This window comes from Erythrolamprus reginae, chromosome 1 (genome assembly GCF_031021105.1).
Source record: "Erythrolamprus reginae isolate rEryReg1 chromosome 1, rEryReg1.hap1, whole genome shotgun sequence".
Lineage (NCBI taxonomy): Eukaryota > Metazoa > Chordata > Lepidosauria > Squamata > Dipsadidae > Erythrolamprus > Erythrolamprus reginae.
In genome coordinates this window covers 376,392,487-376,418,081 of record NC_091950.1, presented here as the reverse complement: position 1 = coordinate 376,418,081, position 25,595 = coordinate 376,392,487, and the positions used below count along the sequence as shown (strand labels likewise).

The 25,595-nt window shown below is 41.1% G+C and overlaps 2 protein-coding genes across 9 annotated transcripts in view; one reads left to right on the top strand and one right to left on the bottom strand.

Moving 5' to 3' along the window:
• Positions 1-23,370, top strand: part of ARHGEF33 (Rho guanine nucleotide exchange factor 33) — a 52,058-nt gene extending 28,688 nt beyond the window's left edge. For 5 of the 8 annotated variants that reach the window (XR_011557532.1, XR_011557531.1, XR_011557536.1 and 2 more), the window contains 3 exons: positions 195-942; positions 2,278-2,466; positions 13,098-13,179. Coding sequence is in view for 2 of the 8 variants with exons in the window: in XM_070734698.1 (XP_070590799.1) it covers positions 195-942; positions 2,278-2,412 (883 nt within the window). In the remaining 6 variants the exon portion in view is untranslated. Of the gene's footprint in view, positions 1-194; positions 999-2,277; positions 2,931-13,097; positions 13,205-22,207 lie in introns of those variants that run through there. The other 3 variants (XR_011557534.1, XM_070734699.1, XM_070734698.1) reach the window with 3 other exon arrangements.
• The window catches only part of SOS1 (SOS Ras/Rac guanine nucleotide exchange factor 1), a 54,969-nt gene continuing 43,409 nt past the window's right edge, over positions 14,036-25,595 (bottom strand). The window contains exons 17-22 of the mRNA XM_070734695.1: positions 25,342-25,459; positions 24,029-24,201; positions 22,889-23,005; positions 20,242-20,506; positions 19,416-19,534; positions 14,036-15,969 (exon numbers count right to left, since the gene is read on the bottom strand). Coding sequence (XP_070590796.1) covers positions 15,475-15,969; positions 19,416-19,534; positions 20,242-20,506; positions 22,889-23,005; positions 24,029-24,201; positions 25,342-25,459 — 1,287 coding nt within the window. The 3' untranslated portion in view covers positions 14,036-15,474. The remainder of the gene's footprint in view (positions 15,970-19,415; positions 19,535-20,241; positions 20,507-22,888; positions 23,006-24,028; positions 24,202-25,341; positions 25,460-25,595) is intronic.

The following is a 25,595-nucleotide window of genomic DNA, read 5'->3' as shown; positions in this document are numbered from 1 at the left end:
TAAGACTGTAAAAAGTGTAAATTATTCACAAGAGAAAATATTAGCAAGTTGCTTGGGGGGGGGGGCACTTAATATACTTGAATGGTAAGGGGCTCCCACAAAATCATCCAAAGTGGAGCTTTCATCTCTGATGGGGGGAGAGCACTCTGTTTGCTTAATCTTGTTTACCTGCATTCTCTTACCACTCTTTTAAGGCATTTGATGTCACACATAAAAAGAGGTCAGCAAGAAATGGCAAACATCCCAGGGAAACCATGTGAGTGGGAAGCTGATGGAAGGAAACATGGCAGACCAGAGAGTGCTTTAACGCCATCTCAGTTCAATGAGGAGGACTTGAGGGCTCTGGCGGCTTCTCTGCAGCCTGTTCCAGATATGGAGTCCAATGCTGCTTCATCAGATAGGAAAGAAAACCTGGAGAAGTCTCACAAAGCTGCTGTGGACCTTCTCCAAGACAGCAGGAGCTTTACTCCTGATTTTGAAGATTTTGAATACCAAGGCAATACATATTCTATTCCTGGACTCTACGAGAAAGAACCTCTGGCTATCCTTCAATCTTGTTCACCGGCCTCTTCTGAATCTAGCATTGACATCTGCTTCTTGCGACCTGTGAACTTCACCAAGGAACCAGAGAAGGCCCAGCGCACTTTGCAACAGCTTCCCAAGAGCAGTGATCTAGAGCATGTTGGCAGCAGCACCTCCAAGCGTGAGGCTTTTCGGAGCAAGGGCAAACAACTGAGTCAGTCCTTGAAGGAGTTTCCCCGGAGCGGGTCCGAAGGCATCAGCACAAGACTCTATAGCACAAGGAGCAGCAGTGGGAGTCGGATGTCCAACTTGCAGGAGAGAGGCTTCCAGCCCCATGAAGCCTCTGCCACCTCCAGGAGCTCCCATTGGAACTACTTTCCTCCACAGCGAGGAGTGGGTGAAAAGCAAAGCTTTGTAGAAGTAAGGAGAGCCAAAGGCCAGGGCAAACCCACTTCCCACCAGGGTCTGAGAAACACGTAAGCGGGCTACTGACTCGAAGGCAAAGACGGGAGGGGTCAGGGCTGCATCCCACAGGGGTATCATTCAGTTAGTGCTTTTTGGCTAGGAGTTGCATGAACCCTGCAGTTAAAGTGCTAGTTGAAAGCAGTCTCCAGAGTGTCTTCCTGCCTCCGTCTAGAAAAGAGGCGTACAACCATAACAACTCTTAAGACGTAAGGACTTCAACTCCCATGCTGGTTGAGGAATTCTAGGAATTGAGGGCCACAAGTCTTAAGGTTGCCAAGGTTGGACACCCATTTTCTAGAAGACCATGCACCATTTTTTCCTAAGTTTATTTTTAAACAATGCCTAATTAAAGAATGTTTCTAATTCCTTGAATAGTATAGAACAGTAATGGAGGGAGTACTTCACACAACACCCTTATACATGATAAACTGTGGTTTAGTGATTTAATCTAATAGTTTGCATCTTCATGACAAAGTTAACCTTGATTGAATGCACATACCGTATGATGAGAAAATATGATTGGCCAATTTATATTCGTATGTATCTTAAATACAGACTGGGACACCATGAGAACCCAGAATTGGCATTAATAAGAATTGAGAAAGAATTAAGAGATGGCTGCAAATTAGTTGTACTGTTCAATTTTACGTAGGCTCTTCTAAGGATTTCCTGCTTTAAGATTGATCTTACAGTCTGCTGTAACATCAGCCATGCCTTGACAAAATCAGTTGCCTTAGCTTAGATGCTCCTTGCTGCTGCCAGGTGTTTACTGTGACATTGAGGTGAGCCTTTCTAACCCACGTTAGTTTATAAAGATGAATAGTTAATAGTAGTAACTATTAACTATCAAGGAATTATTATTAATTATGCCAGGGCTGTGCAGGCCTTTGGAGAACACTATGTACAGGCACATACACACGATTCCTGCCTGCTTTCCTGCTAGAAATGTAGGGAGAGGATGCTGCTCTTGATGAAACAAACTTTTGAGAAGCAAAACAGACTTTTGAGTGGATTTGGTTCCTATGACCTTTTAGGAAGGTTGACAATTTCAATTACATGTCTGTAACAGATAACCCCATCTTATCCAAATCCTCAAATATTGGTTTCTTGTGATGTGTAGCAATCTTCATTGTGCCAATGGGCTCCTGGGAACTGTGATTTGCCAGCATTTATAGAGTAAAATTTTTCCTACTCCTACTTCTTTAAGTTTTCAGACAAACGTTAAAGGTTTCCTACAGTGGTTTATTTTCTCAACTGCTTTTGAGAATATCCCCCCCCCTTTTTTTTCAGGATATGCATTTAGAAGATATCAGATTCTCTCGCAGAGATGACAATGAGCAAACATCTTTCAGCAGTCATCCGCCACGGCCAGAACAAAAAAGAAGCTTTCGCAGTTCCTTTCGCAAACTTTTCAAAAAGAAATGAGTTATTCGAAGAAAAATACATTTGCCAACATTTATTTACACCTGTTATGCAGAAGTAAGGGCTACCTAAATTAACACTCATACTAGTTTATGGGTTCAGAATTGTTAATGCAAAACCTTGATTTGTGGCGTGTCACAACTTTGGGCAACTAAATTTCAGGCAGGATTTACCTTGCATGCTGTACAAGAGCTAGAGTATGTAAAAAGTGCATGTTATTTGGTTCTATCTCATCTTTAAATCAAGTATGCAAAGTAGTTATTCAGTGCTCCTATATGAACTGGTTCCATAGGAAACTTTTTGTAACTCCAAATATTCAACAGCTCATCAATGGACATCTCCAATTATCCATTTTTAATAGTGTGAAAAATGTTGCATAATTCTTGATTGATGTATCTCTAAAAGAGCAGTTTGCGTCCTAAGAGTAACTTAAGATACCATTTAACAATTTTACCCAGAATATTGTATAATAGGAATGTTTATCATTTCTTCAAGTGATCTAGAAATAAAAAGTATCAAGATGAACCGTTGTACCTACCTGAACAGTCTTCTCAATGCACTGGAAGGAGAGTCCAACATGGGTATTACTCCAATCTTATTGGTAGAGACTGAGTTAGAAATTTAAATATTAATTGAGCACCACCCCCTCTGCTCTTCCCATGAGCCAGTTTTAAAAACGAAACATATAAGAGGATAACCAAATTTTATTATAACAATAAACAACTGACTAACTGCCCACTCCGGCGTCCCTGCACCCCTAAACATACTGGGTGGGTTTGGACTCTCCTTCCAGTGCATTGAGAAGACCGTTCAGGTAGGTACAACGGTTCTTCTCCACTGCATCTGGAAGGAGAGTCCAACATGGGATATACCAGAGATTTACGGCCCATGGGAGGGAGAAGGTCTTGTCAGGGACGTTGGAGAAACACAAACTCGTTGTAAAACACGTCTCCCAAAGGCTGCTTCGGCCGAAGCAAAGGAGTCCAACTTGTAGTGCCGTATGAATGTTGAAGGGGCAGCCCACGTGGCAGCTCTGCAGATGTCATCTATGGACGCCTGTGTGACCCAGGCTGCTGAAGTGGCCGCACTCCTCGTGGAGTGAGCTGTCACTCCTGCTGGTATGGGTTGTCCCCGAGCCCTGTACACCTCCGCGATACAGTCTCTGATCCAACGGCTAATTGATGTGGATGAAATTCCAAGTCCCTTCTTCCCCTGTGCAAACGCGACGAACAATCTCTCTGTTTGCCGAAACGATTCCGTTCGCCTCACATAAATCTTGACCGCACGGCGCACGTCTATTTTGTGCCATCTTAACTCCGATGGGTGGTCATCGTGGGTGCAAAAATCCGGAAGTATCAGTTCCTGTTTCCGGTGAAAGTCTGAATTAACCTTCGGTATGAAGGACGGGTCTAGTCTCAGCACCACCCTGTCCGGGTGGAAAATGCAAAGGTCCGGCCTCACCGACAAGGCGGATAGTTCCGACACCCTTCGTGCAGACGTAATCGCGACTAGGAAGGCTGTTTTAATAGACAATAGTCGTAGTGATATGGACCTCAAAGGTTCAAACGGTGGTTTAGACAAGGCCCTGAGGACTAGTGTGAGATCCCACGATGGAAATCTCCGAACTGGCGGGGCATGTTGGTTCGATGCTCCCCGCAGGAATTCCTTCACCCAAGGGTGGTAAGTCAAGGATCTTACGTCCTCCACTGGTATCATGGTGGAAAGGGCTGCCACATGACGTCTTAGTGTGTTCGGTGCTAACCCACGCTCAAGTCCTGCTTGTAAAAATTCAAGAACAGTGATCACCGACGCCGTCCTAGGGTTAACTTGCTGCTTGTCGCAAAAACCGCAAAAGGCTGCCCATGTCGTCTGGTAAATGCGAGATGTTGAAGGACGCCTTGCGGCCTGTATGGTATCAATGACCTTGTCAGGTAATTTTAATTGTCGTAGTCTGAGCCGCTCAAGTGCCAGACGGTTAGTTGGAGCCACTGTGGGTCTGGATGCTGTAGACTCCCCTGGCTCAGCAATATCATCCGGTCTGGGATCCTCCATGGGGTTGACACTGACAATGCCACCAGATCGGAGAACCACGGGCGCCGGGGCCAATGAGGCGCTATCAGTAGTACCTCTGCCTTCTCCCGTAGAATTTTGTCCACCACTCGCTGAATCAGGTTCGTTGGTGGAAATGCGTAAAGTAGGCCTGGCGGCCAGGGTGTCAGCAGGGCATTGACCTTCTCCGCCCCGGGCTCTGGAAACCGTGTGTAGAATCTTGGCAGTTGCGCATTCTGGGAGCTCGCAAACAGATCTGTTGATGGGGCTCCAAATCTGGCGACCATCTGTCGGAAGATGCTCGGTTCTAGTCTCCATTCTGACGGATCCAGGGTAGACCGGCTTAGCCAATCCGCCTGCGTGTTGCTGACTCCCGCAATGTGTTCCGCTGACAGGGAGAGCAAATGACTTTCGGCCCAGATGAAGAGATTTTCCGTCTCTCTCATGAGTCGTTGCGACCGTGTGCCCCCTTGGTGATTCAAGTGGGCCCTGGTCGCGACATTGTCCGTGAGCACCAACACGTGTCTTCCCTGGACCAAAGTCGTAAATGTCTGTAGAGCTAGGAATACTGCTCTTAATTCCAAGAAGTTTATGTTGGCGGGCGATAAATCCTCCGCCCTCCACAGCCCCTGAGCCATCTGGGTCCCGATGTGGGCACCCCATCCTGTAAGACTGGCGTCCGTGGTCAAGATGACTTGGTTCCGCCTCTGGAATGGAGATCCGATGGCTATTGCGGCAGATGTCCACCATCTGAAGGAATCCTTGACCTGTTGTGGCAAATGTACCAGTCTGTGGGAATGACTCACCTTGGTTCTCTGGGCTGGGAGCAGGAACCATTGTAATGTCCTGATGTGATATCTGGCCCAAGGGACGATGCCAATCGCTGACACCATAGTGCCTAATATCTTTGACAGTAGAGATAGGGGCACTGGTCTCCGGTGGATGCTGGACACCAAGCGTCGTATGTTGTTCTGTCATTCTGATGACAGCGCTACGGTGCCCGTCTGAGTGTCTATGACCGCACCAAGGTGAAGTAAACTGGTGGTGGGCGTGAGCTGGCTCTTTTTTACGTTGATGGTAAAGCCGTGACTTTGTAGTGTATGTATGGTCTCGGTGAGGTCTCTCTTCGCCGCTGCCTGGGACCTGGACAAGATGATGATGTCGTCCAGGTAGGCCATCAACCTGATGGATCGTGCTCGCAAGTTGGCTGTCAACACATCCAGCAGTTTGGTAAAGGTGCGTGGGGCCGATGAAAGGCCGAACGGCATTGCCCTGTATTGATAATGCCTCCCTTCGGAGCAGAAGCGAAGGAACCTGCGATGTTCTGGATGTATGGGAACGTGCAGGTAAGCTTCCTTGAGGTCTATGGACGTTAAAAGGTCCTGTGCTCGGACGGAAGCCAAAATAGTGTGTAAGGAATGCATCCTGAACCTCTGGTACCTTATGAAGAGGTTCAGTTGCTTCAGGTTTAATATCAACCTGCAGCCCCCGGAGGCCTTGGGTACGATGAATATCATTGAGTAAAACCCTTGGCCTTCCTCCTGCCGGGGGACCTGTTCTATGGCTTGTATGTCTAACAGGTGCGTCCTTGCGCAGCTGTAACTTTTTCTGAAAGTCCTTTAGTCTCGGGCAGTGCAAAAAGCGACTGGGAGGCGACTGAACGAACTCCAACTTGAGACCGTGTGTGACGGTGGCCACAGCCCATTTGTCGGAGGAGGTCGTTTGCCAGGTGGAGCTGAATCCCTGGAGCCTGCCTCCTAAGGGCTGTGAGGTGTCCGAGTCATTTCGAATTACGTTTAAATCCTCGTTGGTTGCCACCACGGAATGGCCTTCTGGACTGCTGATATCCTCTTGGCCTGTCCTGAAAGGAACCTCGGTCGCTCCTGTAGGACTGTGGATTGTATTGGCCCTGAGCAAAGGAGCGCTGGTTCTGGCCGGAGTTGGTTGATGTATCCCAACGAAAGGACTGGCGCCTTGAGTATGGCGTGGATCTACGGTCCTGTCGTCGGTTGGACCTGGGGAGGACTTTCCTCTTGTCTTTGTCCTCCACGAGGACTTTCTCCAACAGGTCACCGAACAGGGTTGAGCCTTGGAAAGGACCGGATGCCAGCCGCCATTTCGACTTGAGGTCCGCCTGCCAGTTTCGTAGCCACAGTAGACGGCGGGAAGACAGCGTTGCGGCCATGCTCCTGGTGGAAAACTTGGCCGCATGCAAGGTGGCGTCTGCGGAGAATTCCGTCGCCGCCCGCAGCTTACTCAGATCCTGGCGAAGACGTCCGTCCTCTGGACCAAGGCGGGACTGCATCTCCTGGATCCACAACATCGATGCCCGGTTGATGAATGATGCAGCTGCAGCCGCTCTGAAACTCCAGCCAGACATCTGATGTGTCTTGCGCAGCAACGTTTCCGTTTTTCTCTCTTCAGGTCTCAGGCTGTCACCTGTCTCTGAAGGTACTAATGCGCTAGAAACTAGCGTCACGACCGGTTGGTCGATTGGGGGAAATTCCAATAGTTTCTCTACCTCCTCGTCGAAGGTATAGAATTTCCTCTCCAGGTTGGTAGGTCCCTGGGCTGCTGCAGGATACTGCCAGGGCCTTTTGATTCCTTTTATAAAGATGTCCGAAGCAGGAAAGTGGTCAGACTCGGGCTGAGGTTCTTGCAGAAGTGTGGTCGAAGTGTTGCCAGTCTCAGTGGTCTCTGTGGCCTTCTCTGAACCAGGGAGGTTCATTACGTGCTTGGCCTTGAATAACAGAGTCTTAAACAGCGTAGGTTTGAATAGACCCACCGTAGGTGTCTGCTCTGGCGCTGTCTCATCCTCTGAGAAGCCATACTCCGGTTCGCTGTCCTCAAATTGAGCTGGCTCTTCCAACAAGGACCCCAAACCCGAGGGGGGTGGAGCTGACCACGATTCCTTTGAGTGAAGATGCTGCCTGCCATACTGCTGTGCCCCCATAGCCGTGTTTTGCGAATAGGCACTGGCTATGATGTCTTGCAGATCTGGGGGCAAATTTTGCCACGCACCCGGCTGTGATCTCAATCCAGCTGCTGTGGGGGTAAAGGTGGCTGATGGTTCCTGGGAGCTTTTCCCCAAGGGCCCCGCTGATCCAGGTCTGGCCCAAGAAGTGCTGGGGGATGGCATGGCCTGAGGCATGGACAGAAACTGTCTATCTGGGGACCAATCCCCTGCAGGTGGAACCCCCATAGGCCCAAAGGTGGCTGGGGGCGACATGGGTTCAGGTCCCTGTCTCTGGGCTGGAGGCAGGTCCGCTGGAGATGCTTGCAATGCGGCCTCCAGCTTCTTCTCGAGCGCTTTGATGCGCTTTTCAGCCTCTTTAATGGAAGAGATGGAGGCAGGGGAATGAGAGGATTTTGCCTTCTCCTTTCCCTTCCCTTTGGCCTTATCCTTTGTTGGCCGAGGGGATTCGGGCTTATCGGGGCCTTGCCGGTCATCCATGGTACTCACAGTGTCCAATTATGCCTCCAAAGCTCTTAGCTTGACCTCCGGTAACTGCAGCCTCACTGCGTCAAGCAAAAATGGCGTCCGGGTCCCTGCTGGGCCCGCGCCTGCGCGTTGGGCTGCTTGGCCTCTTCGCGCTCTTTTGCTGCCTGGGGGGGGCGTTTTTGCGCCTAATGACGCGACGCCCAAACTCCGCGCCCAAAAATGGCGGCGCCCGCGCCTCCCGGCGTCCGAGCAAGTCCCCAGGGTCCTGCAGCCTCTGGGGCTCTGGCCCCCTTCTCGCCGGCCTTTCCCAAGGCTCCGGGGGCGAGGCAGCTGTCTCTCCAGGCGCTCCGCTGGCCGCAGCTCTCGGCGCCGATTCCGGCGGTTTTGGCGGCGCCTGCGGCGGCCGCCGCACTGAACAGCTGAGAGGCGCTTCCCTGCCGGCAGAGCCGGATCGCCTCCGAGCCTCCCAGTGGAGGGGCATTCCCCTCCACCTTCGGCTCGCAGCCCTGGTATGACCTCGAAGGTCAGGGACCCCAGGCTGGCTGCTCCTCTGCGGGGTGTTCCCTCGGGGGGAATACAAGACCCCTGAGGAGGATCGTTGGGGGTGCTGCCCGCGGAGGGCAGAGACCCCAGCCGTCTGTTCCACTTCGTTTATGCTATCTGAAAAACAAAGAAACAGATTAAACAGGTTATACATTCATTTTGTTTTATATTAAACTATTCAAAGTTCTTCAGAACAAACTCAGCATGTCTCTACTCTTAGACTGAGTTTTTAAAACTGGCTCATGGGAAGAGCAGAGGGGGTGGTGCTCAATTAATATTTAAATTTCTAACTCAGTCTCTACCAATAAGATTGGAGTAATACCCATGTTAGACTCTCCTTCCAGATGCAGTGGAGAACACAAGATTCTAAACCAAATGATTGGATTTTTCCCCATAAACAGGAAAATGGTGCTAGACTCATATATACATTTTAAATTGGTAGATTATATTTTACTTCAAAGTATGTTTTAGGTGATTATTGCTTGCATTTTACTTCAAATGAAATTGACCCTAAAATACATGGCTCCGTTTAGTCAGCAAATTCAACTGAGTGCAGTTTGTGTGATTGTCTCATTATTAATCTTTTATAACTCAAAGACTAATAATGAGACAAAAATGCAAACCACCTAATCATGATTGAATACTTATACCAATCGATAATGAAAGCTGGAGTAGTTTAAAAGAAATGGGAAATGTGGAAAAAACAGTTCAATATCTTTCTGGAACTAATAATAGTATATTCACCAGAAACAATCAGGAAGAGGTCATTTGCTGCTTATCTAGAAAACTGGAGTAACAACCTAGATTACCCTTTCAGAATATAATATTAAAACTCCAAATCATAGATAGAAAAAATTATCTACAATGATGAAAATATTTTATTTATTTATTAAATTTATGTGCTGCCTAGCAACAGCATATTTAATATTTAAATACCAGGATTGTAGTAGTAGTGCAAAGCAAACGAAAGTGCAACAGATTGTTTGACTTATTTAACTGCATTTTACATTGAGTAGTGAGTGGCCTTAAGTTCTGCAGACTTAACATGTTTGGTTTTCATATAATTAAAATGTAGCACAGGGCTGTCAATAATTAATGGAAATGGTAGGGAAGGTTTGCCTATTTGCCAATGACTCCAAAGTATGCAATAGGGTTGATATTCCTGGAGGCGTCTGTATTATGGTAAATGATTTAGCTTTACTAGATAAATGGTCAAAGCAATGGAAACTGCAGTTTAATGTTTCCAAATGTAAAATAATGCACTTGGGGAAAAGGAATCCTCAATCTGAGTATTGTATTGGCAGTTCTGTGTTAGCAAAAACCTCAGAAGAAATGGATTTAGGGGTAGTCATTTCTGACAGTCTCAAAATGGGTGAGCAGTGTGGTCGGGCGGTAAGGAAAGCAAGTAGGATGCTTGGCTGCATAGCTAGAGGTCTAACAAGCAGGAAGAGGGAGATTATGATCTCACTATATAGAATGCTGGTGAGACCACATTTGGAATACTGTGTTCAGTTCTGGAGACCTCACCTACAAAAAGATATTGACAAAATTGAACGGGTCCAAAGACGGGCTACAAGAATGGTGGAAGGTCTTAAGCATAAAACGTATCAGGAAAGACTTAATGAACTCAATCTGTATAGTCTGGAGGACAGAAGGAAAAGGGGGGACATGATCGAAACATTTAAATAAGTTAAAGGGTTAAATAAGGTCCAGGAGGGAAATGTTTTTAATAGGAAAGTGAACATAAGAACAAGGGGACACAATCTGAAGTTAGTTGGGGGAAAGATCAAAAGCAACATGAGAAAATATTATTTTACTGAAAGAGTAGTAGATCCTTGGAACAAACTTCCAGCAGACGTGGTAGATAAATCCACAGTAACTGAATTTAAACATGCCGGGGATAAACATATATCCATCCTAAGATAAAATACAGAAAATAGTATAAGGGCAGACTAGATGGACCATGAGGTCTTTTTCTGCCGTCAGACTTCTATGTTTCTATGTAAAAATCGGATTCTGTGTTAGATCTGGGGCAATAGGCTGTATACAACTACAGAATAGATTCTATATTAGATAGATCTGAGCTCCCTAAGCTTTTGGGAAGGTTGGGGTGGGGGAGGGAATTATTCTGCACAAGTGATGGGCAAGTGTGCGTGCGCAGTTGCATTGGCAGGCACGTGCGCCCACTGCTCGCACAAATAGAGCACGCATGTAGATGCTTATCAGCTGCACATGCAAGTTGGGATGCATGTGTGCAGGTGCTCGTCTACCCCTTCCATGGCCTGGTTCTGAATGGTTCAAGGGCCATTGGGCCATGGCCTGGGGACCCTGATATAGTTCACCTTTATAATGTATGCATTCTCACATGATGCTAAAACACAGTGGTTGTTTACTTTCGGCTTAGCCAATTGTGATGTGTGAATGTACTAATAAGTTGTAACATTCTATGCCCATTCTAATATTATGCTCTTTATTAAACAACACTATAAGTTGAATAAAAAATACAGGTAATCCTTGATTTACAACAGTTCATTTAGAGACCATTCAAAGATACAACACCATTGAAATTGGTGACTTATGACCATTTGCAGCATCCCTGGGGTTATGTGATCAAAATTCATGTTTGGCAACTGACACGCAAAGTCAATGGGGAAGTCAAATTCACAACAACTATTTTACTAACTTTACAACTGCAGTGATTCACTTAACAATTGTGACAAGAAAGATCATAAAATGTGGGGAAATTTATTTAACAAACATCTCACTTAGCAACAGAAATCTTGGGCTCAATTGTGGTCGTAAGTCTAGGACTGCCTGTATGGTAGCTCAACAAATCTAAATGATCATATAGAGAGAAATATAGCACTTATGGAATATGTAAGGCCTTTTTATTTAAGAACAGATCTCTTGAGTGCCAAAAAAATAACAGCCACTATGAATGTTTACTTTAAATGCAATCTGAATACCATTGCAGACATAGCATACAAAGCACCTATAGACATGAAAAGGTACACACAGACTCATAAAATTTACCAGTTTAGCTATTACCATTTCAACCTTACAGAAATGAATTGGACTGCCATTGTCTTTTAATAATTTAACAATGCATCCACAGCATTTAAAAAAGGCAATACAGTTCCAAATATATTAAGTTATCAGAATTAATCAAAAACAAACCTGTACATAGGGAACAAGAACTGTCCAAATGAAAAATATAACCTGAAAAATAAGATCCTGTGCAATGAGAGAATCTACTTTTAGAAAGAAAGAACATTTTAAAAGGCACATTTGGCAGCTACTGAAAGTTGCATACATCTGGCACAAGATTCATTTTTCATTTCAGCTGTCTAGATGATGGAATTTACAAAGATCATTCAATTTTACAGCACCCAATTCCTTAATCAATTTTGCATTCAAAGACAAAGGGAATAGACCTCAACTTTAAAACTGTACCCATCACTTATTTTAAAAAGCACCCTGTGTTTTTGATTTCGAATCAAAATCAACAATGACTTGCTTTATTTTAAAAAATATGGGAGTGATTATTAGTTATCTGAAAAGCAATTTATAACAGTTCCGTGGAAGTTAATTCTTATGACTAGGTCTGAACTAGGTCACATAGCGTGTTGAGAGAAGATCCCTAGAGTCAGTTAATTGAGCTTTCCTCATTATTAAAAATAAAACTTCAGAAAAAGTCTTCCCTAATTAAAATTATAGAACAAGGATTTCATGCGTGTGTTTCTGTCCCCATTTAGTATGGTGTAATTTATGAGGGAAGCCATACCAAATGTAACAGGAACAGCCAACTCACTAACCCCTTTAGCAGAATTCCCACAGGTACCGATTCTATCATATTGATGGTATTTTCCAAGGAACTAGCGGAGAAAGTAGGCTACAGAATTCATGTGTGTATGCACTGGATACTGGGTGTTGTGAAGTATCACAGAACAGAAGCTGCTGAATTATAAAAATGACATTTTCAATCAAAAACCCAATTCCAGGAAAAGCAGTCTGACCTAAAGACGGCAAAAGTATACGAACGCAAACAATACCATCCGTAAAAATAACACACATTTATAGCATGCTTGATGAAACATGGCAATAGATTGCTTAGATTTGCAGGATTTCTTTCCTTTTTGTACCGATCACAGTAATGGCATATAAATCCCAGAATTCCCTTCTGACAAATTTGGTGAAAGAGCTTTCTCCGAAAAGTACATCTGAATTTGAGCTAGATAACAAGTACTTGCTTATGTTCATTTTCCTAACTCTTTACAATTTCATGGAAAAGATTCTCTTTCTCTCTCATAAACACACATTTTACCATTGTAGTGATACTACTAAGCAATACAACTGTGTTTGAGGGAATCTGTTTAGATTAAGATTTTGCATTTTTAAAGTATTGAATACCTTTGTACAGAAATATAAATATTTATTGTCATTGTAGTAAAGAATTTAAAACCCTCACAATATCAACAGCATATCTTGTTAAATCAATTCATTTAATATTTCAACAGCTGACTGCTATCAAGTGAAGTAATCTTAAAGGCAGTTGTAATAAAATGTTGCTGGGGGTCTCTCTTCATTTAAGACAATTAGATTTGCTTATGAAATTACTATTTAAAAATGTTAAATTAACAAATGTTTACTCTAGACTCTTCCTGAATGTCAGACTGCTTGATCAGGGAAATTGTGTTTCAGTGTGGCAGGCAGAAGCAAGAAAATTTGCAGCTATCCTCTGCTTTGCTCAAGTTGGAGTGAGTAAGTATCATACAACATTTAAAATTCTTGAGGGATGGCACTGTTTGCCATTTTACAAATGAAAGAAAAAATGGATTTAATTGGGGCCCAATTTATGATTTTTTTTCATGATGAATCAGAATTATTTCTGAAATATTTTCAACTGCATCCCCACTCAACCCTTCTTATAGTCTTAACATTACACTTTTGTTCCAGAATACCCTTTTGATTCTCATATTATGAGTGTAAAGTTCAAAATGATTCTTTAAAGATAAATTCAATTATTTCCTCAAATGCAAAGACCATAATCTGAAACTGGGAAAATTTATTGTAGCAGTAGACTCCCACAATGACACAGACTTTCAACATTATTCCAATGGCATGGCTTTCTAGATAGTTGGAGTGGGGAAAACATTTCATGTAAGCATATATACGGCCCCATTCACAACCGCTAAAGTTGCAAGAAGATTGAAATCTTCAGTAAATGGCCTATATTACAATCACAGTACGGGGATCAGAAAGTCATAGGTTCATAGGAAGGTCAGACGTTCATAGGTTTATGGTTAATCCAAAACCAGATATTGTACTGTATTCACATAAATTTCCCGACGTTGTAAATACCAACTTTAAACTTTGAAAAGTTAGACAGAGATTACAATACTATATGCATGATTCGATCATGCCAACTCACCTGGATTTGTTATTCAATATTGTGGGATTTTTTCTGGGATTATCTTTTGTAAACTAAAACAATGATCTAAAAAAAGAGAGGCGTGTGTACCACAGCATGTCTCACCTCCTCAGGGCTAAAAACTGAAATGTATATTTAGCAATGCAATAATTTAATATATGTCAGCCAGAAAAAATATCTCTGTCTTTATTTCAATTAAATTAAAAACAATTTGCAATTATATTTATGCAACATTCAGTATATACATATGATTTATTTATGCAATTACAAGGCATAATTTGATACTGATTATTCATCTACCTACCACTAGTTAAAACAAGGTGATAACTAGGGATTGGGTGGGAGAGCTGGCCAGAGGAGCATTTTTTGCATTTCCATAGCATAATCAAAGAGGCTGCAGCACTGTGGAAAGTTGTTCATTGGTAAATCTTAATTGGAGACCTAGTCAATATTTACCCATGTAGATATGGATTTAAGTGACAGTAGTCGTGCCATTTCAAAGTATTTAAGAAATTTGGAGCCTGCCCTCTTTCAAAGCTGCTCAGGGCAGCTTGCATTAAAAAATAAGAAACTATAAAAAGATCCCACGTGTCGGGATAAGCACACTCCCTTAAACAGACAACATAACCACAGATTTCCACAACCAACCTACCCCTCCCACCCCCCCAGGCCTGGGAGAACAGCCATGTTTTTAAAAACTTCCAGATCATCATCAGGGTGGGAGCTACACAGAACTCTGGGGAATATCATTCTAGAGTGGAGATGCTGTGACAAATAAGGCAGACTTCTTGGGTCCTAAAAGATGGCATGATTTGACTGAAGCAACCCAAAGCAAACCAACTGTGCCTGATCTTGCAGGACAGGTAGTCCTAGGAGCAGGTAGTCCCTCAGACATCTTTTTGCTATTCATGCGAGACATAAATCTCTTGTTTAAAGGTGGCACAAATTAGGCATTCGACTTCCTGCATCTCTCTTCAGAACTGGCCTCAACATATTTACATAGAAGGAAAGTACCTCTTTGGTGAAGCCTAGGTACCCATGTATTTTACTAATTATTGTAACAGTTTGTAAACAGGACTGCCTATAATGTGATGCCTTAGCTGTATCCTGGTTCAATGCTACAAATCAACCCCCCAAAAGTATGATTTGAAAGCAGAGAATGATACAATTAAATTCAAAAGGCTAACAAATTCCATTTGAGACTTTTTTTTAAAAAAAAGTGCATATTATTACTCCAAGAATTTATGTCATGATGGACAGATTATAGGATTATGCTTCACATCCTTCACTGGACAATACACAAAGCACAGGAAATGCTTATTGGCCCAAAAAGATCTGCAAACCTAATTTCTGGTACATTCAGATGTCCAGTGAGTTTAGAACAGTGCCTTGTATACTTTACTAACAAACAGCATTTTGTTTCCACAATAAAGGGCCCTGTTATTAAGTTTCATTATTTTCCACATTATACATATCAAATGTAGAGTCATTAGTGTTAGGAGCAATACCACGCAGCTCCTTGTAGCCAAAAGACGTGGTGCATCTATTGCCAGCAATAGAAGTAGCACCAGAGAAAGCATGCTCTAGCACAAAGCAGAATTCAGGTGGAGTGGGCATTCTCCAGCAAAGGGGGTCCGTCACGATGCATTGATGGATGGGTGGGCTCCCTTTTGTAAGTTTTTGGAGGAAGCTTTGGGATATGTTGAGAAGTGCTTTGCCGTGGAGGAACAGGTGGCCCAGCGACAGAATTGATGTCCATTTCTTGGGGTATCAAAGGAGGGGATGGCAAATGCCTGCGTGCAACATGGGGAGAAGGGGTCTGAGGAGGAGGGGGAGTAAACGGAGAGGGGCTATTGGGAAAGAAAGTGTTGCCAAGTTCACTTTTTCTGCCTAAAGGCGGTGGCTGGAGGTGCAAAGGCGAACTAGAGAAAACGTCAGGAGTTCGCACAGGTTCTCGTGGTGGCAATACAGGGGGGCTTTCAGGAGCATCTGACACAGAGGTCCTGTCGGGCACCGAATACCTCGGTGAATAAATTTTTGTCGTTGGCTGCCGAGGGGGAATTGCTGGTGGACTATCCAGATGTACAGAAGAAATCTAAAACAAACAAAAAAAGATTCTATTATAAAGTGATCCATGGATCTGTGTTACATTCACTGGTGGGCTGCTAGCCAGTATGCCTTATTAGACTCGTCTCCGCAGCTCTGGAGGTACCATGAGTTTGAGTGGAATTATGCTTCTGTGCCCATGCAGGTAGCAAAATCGCGCACAGAGACGCAGGTGCGCCTGTGTTCCAGTGAGGTTTTTTGCTTCTGCGTGCGCTGCAAGCACGGGTGCATCTGCGCCTCCATGTGCGATTTTGCTACCTGCACGGGCGCAGAAGCATAATTCCGCTTGAACTCATGGTACCTCCAGAGCCACGGAGACGAGCCCAGTTAGGCATACCGGCTGGCACAGGTTACATTATTAACCCTTTCAACAAAAGCTAAGTTAAACTTTGATACATTTTTCATCTAAAGATAGATGAAGCAATTATTGTTCAATTTCTCTTTTTCTTTCTGTGGTTAATATAACTTCCTTATGTTACATCCATGTTTATTTTAAACATACCACACCCTGGTGATGAAAACTAGAAGTGTGCAGAAAATGGAAATATAATTTTGTTTTAAACTAACAAAGCTCTGCACTCGATATTCTGCTTGACTTTCAGAACATGATTTGTTTCTTTCATTTTCTTCAGCTGTCACCTTGTCTCTAACTGAATCAAAGAATCATAGTTAGAAGCTATCATTTATGCATTCAAATCCAATTTACTGCTCTGTACAGGTAGTCCTCGAGAAACGACAGGTGATTTAACGACCACTCACAATTATGACCAGCAGTGCAACACTAGATACTAACCTGCTTCAAAATTATGACCTTGTAGTACCTTTGAGGTCATTTGCACTTATGACAGACCACTGCAGCTTCCCCTGCCTGTCTCCCCCACATCTCGCCCAATGGGAGCCCTGCAGCACATAGGCCTGCTGTCCATGTCCTTGGAAGTGATCTCTGCCACTAATTGGGTGTAAAACTAAATTCTCTGCCTCTACAGTCCATTGATTGCCTGTAGGGAGCAGTCTAGAGTCTAGTCTTTAAGTCCTAGCTGGGCTCTACAGGTAATCAAAGGACAGCTAAAGTTTGCAAAAACCTAGCCAGCCTCCATTTTTTTAGCAGTAGTTTCTAGTCCACTTAAATTTTGGATACAAATATTTTCCCCACTCCTTTACTATTCAGCCTGCAGTCAAGGAAAGGTTTTTAAAAGGGACAGAGATTGGACAGCAAGAGGAATTTTAGCGGTTAAGTGGGGCAGAAAGAAGACTATTGCAATGACTATTGACTATTGCAATGCGCTATACATGGGGCTACCCTTGAAGAGTGTTCAGAGACTTCACCTGGTGCAAAGTGCAGAGGCCCGTGCAATAACGGGTGTACCACGGTATGCCCGTATTACTCCATCTCTACGCGAGCTGCATTGGTTGCCAGTTGGTCTCCGAGCACAATTCAAGGTGTTTGTTATCAGCTTTAAAGCCCTAAATGGCTCAGGGCCAGACTATTTACGGGACCGCCTCCTCCCGCATTGCAGCCAGTAAGGGCCCACAGAGTCGGCCTTCTCCAGGTTCCATCCGCCAAACAATGTCGGTTGGCGAGACCTCAGGGAAGAGCCTTCTCTGTGGCTGCTCCAATCCTATGGAATCAACTGCCCCCAGAGATTTGCATTATTTCCTCTCTACCAGTTTTCTGGAAAGCTGTTAAAACCTGGCCTGGAATTAAGACTGATTGTTGCAAGTATGGTTTTATAATACATGTGATTTTAGTGATGTTTTTAATTGTTTTTTTACTTATATTGTATTTATACTTCTTGTTAGCCACTCAGAGTCCATTTGGAGCATATAAAAGCAATAAATGCAATAAATAAATAAATAAATAAAATAAATAAAATAAATAAAATAAATAAAATAAATAAAATAAATAAATAAAAGCCAGAAGTCTGTCCTTTCCAGTTTTTGCTTTTTATTGAAGAAATGTGACTGTCGGGGGGAGGGATTTTAAGCAAGGGGGAGGTTTTAGAAAGCTTGTCCTGAAGCTGCTTTTTATGTAAGGGCCAGCTTCCCATAGGTCAGTCCAAAATCCAAATCCACCTGCCTTTAGCTTAATTTCCTTTTTCTATGGGTTGTACTTTAGGATGACAGAAAATGCCCCCCGAGTTTCTGCATTATACGTTTTAGGAATTTGAAAAATGCCATTAGGGCCTCTTCAATCACATTTTCACATGGCTAAAACTTACCAGTTCATTCCATCTATTTGTTGTAAGACTTAATCATTTCCTATCCTCTTAACCATTCTTGTTGCCTTTGTTGGACTCCTTCATAAATTGTGGTTGCCCATTATTAGGCCAAGTACTTAAAGCAAAATATTTTGAATTCAAAATGTATTGCACATCTCCATGTGTGACAAATGCACAATATAGTGCCTATTACTTCTTAATATTTAGAACAATCTACTTTTTACTGATATAACCTTAAAACTGAACTTGCCTCTGTAGTAATCGAATCTAACTACCAAGTCAGGTATCCCCTATTGTTCATTCATATCACACAAGCATACACATGTATTCATATGTTTCTGTTATTTTCAATCCTTTTCTATAAGTCTTCCTTTTAAAATTCTGTTCATATTTTTAGAATATTAGTTATTCCGCCTGTTTTATATCTTCTTCAAATTTGATAAGCACTTTCTCTAGCTTTTCATTCAAAAGTCCATTTGAGTTTTCAATACACTGATGAAGAATCATACTGAACATACTCTAAATATGATTTTCATCCTCTCTAGCTGAGTCTACTGTCCATTCTATCTTAAATTAACCTGCTGTTTGCAAAGTCATGTGCAAACATTCTTGGCTTTCTAGAAACTGTTAGATAGAGAGAACTGTTTTGGAGTAGTCGCTATTGTATTTATTTTATTAATGATACATTTGTATTTTATTGGTTTTTAAATTTTCATTATGTTTTTATATTTTAATGATGCAAACTCTGAAAATCTTTTCGAAGTCTGGCAATATGTAAACAAAATAAATAAATATACAAACAAAGGAACAAATAAATGGCAACGTTACCTTTGTATCATGCTTGGGGCCCCAATGGGGGAACAGCAGAATGGAGAAGTAAAAGCAGATCCCACTCCCCCCAATGTGTCCTAAAGTTTTAATTTTTGGTTTAAATTTATTTAAGTTTTAATGGATATGTATAGATATATTTTTGTGACTGCAAACCACTCAGAGTTACTCTATGGTAAAATAGGTGGCCAATATACTTTATAAATAAATAAAAAATAAGTGCACAGTTTGTGTCAGCTTCTGGTCATTGAGAAATTCATTGAAACAAAAATTCTGACTGGGGTGCACCAAACGTTTGCATGCTGTATCACCTTATATCTTTAAAAAATAATTTTAGCTTACTTCTAAAATCCGTGATTTTTTGCTATCGGAAATAGAGAAAAATTACCTTTGATGGAGAAGATTCGGCAGGGGCAGATTCTGGACGTCTTCGGGGTGGAATAGGAGGAGGAACACTAATTTCATCAGAATTTTTGGAAAAACTGATGGAGGATACAGAGGCAGACCCTGAGGATATACGAAAATTTTGAATGCCCTATTTTAAACAGAGTAAAATATAGCTTATAAAAATTGTTTTCATTTAAGTATTGAATTTCTCTGATAGCATATTTACTTCGTAAGAATCAGATTCTTAAGGCCACTCATTAGTTAAATTTGTGAAGCTATCCATTTTATATGCTCACACCATTTTAAAAAAGCAAAGAAACAATAAAAATGAAACTCAACGAATACACAATAATAACAACCACAATTAAAATCTAAGTTAAATTAAACCAAAGAAGGTTGGTAAACTTTGCAGTTCGCTCAAATTTGTGAAGAAAAACTACAGGAAACATCCAAGCGTGGGACATTACTTGGATAGAAGTATTAGTAAGTTATCTGATTCATATTCTCCTTTTCTTGCTCAACGCAACTTGTGAAATTCATTTTGGAAAATAAAATATGAAGGAAACAGTTATCCTTGGTACTTTTTATATCCATCATCATTGGTAAATAGCACTGTTTTACTTGAATATTAAGTCTCTCTGATATTTTCTAAATTATGACAAATTATAAAAGCATCAATTGAATCAAATGTCCCAGTAGATTGTATTCTGTATAAATACCATCTTATTTATTCTTATGCTTCGTAAGACTTTCACAGCACAATAGAAATGAAAGGAGCCAAAAGCAATAAACTGGGAGGGAACATCATTGCTTGTAGTTGCACTTACTTGAATGAAAAGGTGTAGAGGGATCAGAATCAAACACACTGCAGACATCTGTAGTGCTGGAGGTGGAGGACGGCAAGGGTGGAGTGAGTGGTGTTCTTGGAGAGTTTGGTGCAGAGGCTGCATTCTCCGATTCACTCTCAGGGACACGGCTGTAACTAATTTTTCTGGGCTCTTGTTGCAGAGGTGTTGGGTGCCTCATGGTTCCAGGTCTTGGATTTGATGGACGAATACCCGGAGATTTGAGAGAATAGCTGTATTTTTTAGGCTGAAAGAATCCAAAACAGATATTATAAGAACACAGTGTTAATCTGAACCTTTTTTTCCAACCATTATCATTTCCAGGTTTTTTTCCCAACCATTGGAATTATGTTCTACAAGTTATTGATTGTGTTATATAAAGTTGATGTCAGCTCTCAATGACAACATTGCTAAATCTGTCCCAAACCTGGCTTTTCCGATCTCCAAATGGCATACCAATGATTGAGTTAATCCACCTTGCTGCTAGTCATCTATTTCATTACGCCATTGTTAGAATTATGAATTTCTTGTTCTGCCTCGGATAAGAATATAGCAAACACAGTTTGTTCAAACTAATTTTAATCAATAACTGACTACTAATAACTGCTTCAGTAGAGGTCACACACACACACACACACACACACACACACACACACACAAACCTAAAGGCAGTCTTGTCTTGCAAAGGCCAATTGTTAATTAATCATTATTAACAATTGGCATGAGTCAGAAAGTCTTAAATAATAGAATAGCAATGATCTTTGACTGCTCATAAAGTTTGACTAAATGTCTAGAAGTTGTCTTCAATAAACAAACCAAAGCAGATAAGCAGAGCAGAGATTTTCTAGACACAATGACAAACACACAAATTTCAAATGTTCTTTCCTGCAGATTCACCTGCCTCTGCTTTTCTTAAGTAGACTAGAGGAGTGACCAATTAGCCCAAGTCTTACTCCCAAGGAGACCTCCTCTGGAGTAACCACCCCTGCCCTTTGGCAATTCTGCATGCGCGTGCATTAAGAAGAGGAGAAGCCTCTTCTTCTTCATCACTGCTATGAGATGCTGGAAGTTCTGAAGGCCCCAGCTGAACCTCTGCTTCTGCCACTGAGTCCTCGCCAGTCTCCTCACTGTCCGACTTAGGTGCCAGCTGCCCAGGCCACTAGCGCATCACCAAGTTAGTCTCCTCTCGAATGGGATCCGCTATTAGTTGCACGGACTGCTGGCGGACCACAACACTTCTAAAGGAAGTGAAGTCTTTGCATAATGAAATATGAGAATTTCAGCTTGATCATGTGTCTCTGCTGAGATTATGGACTGATTGATCAATTTGTTTTGGACTTTTCGGTTGTCAGTGATGTTCTCAGGGGGTCTTCTCTACTCCAGAGTTCAAAAGTGTTAATATTCTTTCTATCCTGCTTTTACAAATCCAACTATACTACAGTCAGTCCTCAACATACAACAGTCATTTTGTGGCTGTTCAAAGTTAAAGCAGTACTAAGAAAAATGACTTATGGCTGGTTTTCACACTTATGGCTAGTGCAGCATTTCAATAGTCTCGTGATCAAAATTCAGATACCTGGCAACTGACACATATTTATGATGTGTCTTAGAATCATGTGGTTCTCTTTTGCAACCTTCCAACAAGCAAAGTCAATGGGGAAGCTATATTCACTTAACAACTGTGACAAGAAAGGTCATAAAACGGGGCAAAATTCACTTACAACTATCTCACTTAGCAACATAAATTTTGGGGTCCATTGTGGCTGTTAACTCAAGAACTATCTGTATAGGGAAAACTGCTGCTTACACAATTCTAATGTTAGCGTCCCAGTAAACATCTGAAAAATAATCCAGAGTCCAAACCTTGACCTTCCTCCAGGCTCTAGTTTATTAACAAATCCATTTGGGATACAGACTGTGGTCAAACTGATACTAACTTTTCTTACAGTTCCCAGGTTACGGTCCATCTCTCATCCCCACACCTGCAAGTTCATCACATGGTCCACCCCTATCTTTCGGCTGGTGCTGAACAAAAGATAACATTGAATCTCCTGGAAGGAACATTTTGTGGCTAGTAACTTTCCCCTCTCATGCAACTACCCCTGCTCAATTTCCACAGAACTACTCTGTTTGTGGCAGGGCAAAGTCTCTACTCCAAACAATGGCTTGGGCCGGACATCTGACCTTTGTAGTTATAGACATGAAATGGAATCTGAATATCATTCTCAAGATCTTCAGCTACACCCTACCAAATGTAAATATGTAACATATTTCTTGACTCTTGGTTTACTGAAAACCTGTTCTTAAAAAAGAAAAAAAAGTGATATATGGCAAGTAAATAATAATAGAATAGAATAGAATAGAATTTTTATTGGCCAAGTGTGATTGGACACACAAGGAATTTGTCTTAGTGCATATGCTCTCAGCGTACATAAAATAAAATGTACATTTGTCAAGAATCATGTGGTACAACACTTAATGATTATCATAGGGGTCAAATAAGCAATGAAGAAGCAATATTAATAAAAATCTTAGGATATAAGCAACAAGTTACAGTCATACAGAAAACATGGGAGGAAATAGGTGATAGTAAATAGATAATAGATAGATAATAAATGTTAATACTCACAAATCTTGGAGGCGGCTTCATATTACGTGGCTCTATTTCTAGGGATTTGTTGTAAAGAGAATCTGCAAATTCTTTTTCCATGCTATTTCCCATTGGATTCAAATTTTCAAAAAATTTCTAAAACCAAAACACTCAGGATGATTAATATAATGTAACATTGTGATTTTAAGGCAAAGGATGTAAATATTTTATCAAAAGGGCACAAGCCTGTCTTGCTTTTTGCTACTGGATGGATTCATAGAAATGCATTTCCCCAATGTGCTTCTAAAGTAACATTTATGCAAACTAATCAGATTAAAAATAAGCATTTTTGCAAACTAATCAGATTAAAAATGTTCCTCATTTTTACTAGTTGCATGTATCTGAATATTATTATTTATAATACTCTTTTTCAAATTTTTGCCTTTTACTAGTATCATGTATCTTACTGTTATCATATTTTCACTTGACAAAACAAACAAATCAATAAAAATAAATAAAAATGTGAAGAACCCATTGAAATAACTGAAACAATTCTTCTGATGTTTAATAGCTATCAAGGAGGCAGGTCCTGTGACAGAACAGGCCATGAACTGGATGGAACTGGTTTCATTAGACCTCAGAATCATAGTTGGGAAGAGCCACTTAGATTATTGTTTCCAAGTGTTTGCTCACTACACAAATCCAAAGTAGGGCATTAGTTGATTCAACTAATTTTATATCATTTGTATAATTATAAAATTTACACCCACTGTTTACATAAACTGTTACTAAAAACAATAAACAGGGGGTCCAAGACTGTCCTCAAGAGTACTTCACTCTGTATGATTTCAGCTAACTGCATTTAAATGTTAAGTATTTAAGATTAACATCACTATGGTTTGACCAATATGTTTTTTACAACTTTTACAATTTGTGTAAGATTTAGACTCTAAAAGAAATTGTGTAAGACCAGACTTAAGGATCATTTTAAGTAAATCTTTTTCCTTCCATACTTGGAAGGTGAGGTCGTAGTCCTGGAGTTACAGAAGAATTTTGCTCCAACAATCCTTGTGAAAGTAATTTTTCATGCAAACTACCGTATATAAATACAGTAGAAAGCAAATCCTCACTCCAAACGCAAACGACCAAGCTCAGAGAATGACAAAACTTTCTCCTTACCCTGATGTCAGGCTCCACCTTTAAGCAATATGGCTGATTTTGATACTGTTGTATTTCTCCTGTTATCTCAGCTACTTTCCTCCGTTTACTAAAGTTAATGAGTTCTCTTCCATGTCTTCTTAGAAATTCAGGATTGCCTTCTTCTGTTTTCAAAATGTTTGTTAAATAAATTCCTATAATAGCAAATATACAAAAAATGCACAATGTAATAAAATATCTATACACTCAGACATTCGGATCGTAGTTGTCTCAAAAGTGCTTTTTCAAATGGTTTCAAAGAAAAACTATGACTCACTTAAAAATCATCTTTCTTAACAACAGAACTTCTGCTCCCAATTGTGGTCATAAGTTAACATATATAGTATATAGCACTGTGACAATTATCGGTAAACAGTTCTTTCTCAAAATACAGAGTAAAATATATTATACTGGGCCAAATAAACAGAACAATCTGGTATATTTTTATCTCTAACCTCTACCCTCAAAAGTATTTCCAGTTCGGTTACATAGCATAATTATCACACATATGCCTATGGAGATTTTCAATCATCCAGAACATGGTTATCCCAAAGATGCTTTCCAAAAGAACTGAAGAAGCTTCTTAGATGAGAAGTGAAACGTTTTCAAGGGGAAAAAAACCAAGAAAGTGCAGTTGCCTTTTGAAAAGCATCTTTGGAATATCACAGATATTTTAAAAACAATTTTGACATCAATTTGCTTTGACACTAAAACTTGCAAATACTTGAAAATTAACACGGATTATTTTAACTGAAATGTATTCAAATCAGTGATGGGCTCTTATGGGTACAGTCAGGTACGCAGAACTGGTAGAAAAAAATTGATTTTTTTTTCTTTCTATTTTTTCCTTCTGGGCTATGGGTATGTTTTTCCTATTGCAGTAAATGAGGTTGAATGTGTATAATTTTAGAAGAGCTGTGCGTGCGTATGTATGTGTGTGTACATACACATAAAGTTTAAATAGTAGGTAATGTATATTTTTGTGTGCCTGTGCGTAATATGTATGTACACATATGGCATATTATTATTATTATTATTATTATTATTATTATTATTATTAATTAGATTTGAACTTATATATACATAAAATTAAATAGTATATTTTGGATGTTTAGTAATAGTAAATAGATAGGGAAATTGTATCTCTTTGAGGCGATTAATTAATTAATTAACAGCACATTCAGGTAGGATATTTAAACAAAAAACTTTTCCATATACTAATTCTGCTGTTCATCTTTTTTTAATCCATTAATATTTGTGATTTTGTCTTTATCACAAAATAAAATCCTACTTACCAAAGAAAGGCACACATGGAGGATTAATGGACCTGAGTTTTGCCAAATATTTCTTATGATGATCTTCACTTAGTTCATGTGCTTCTTCAAATATCTTCTTTTGCCGGCTTGGGATTTGCTGAAGATAAAGAAAGATGAGGATACACTTTGCCCACAGAAAATTAACTGACTATATTACGGTACTACAGCTGACTGCCAGGCTGGCCAAAATGTGTGAATCCGTCTACATGACTCATCCTCTTCCTTTACACAAT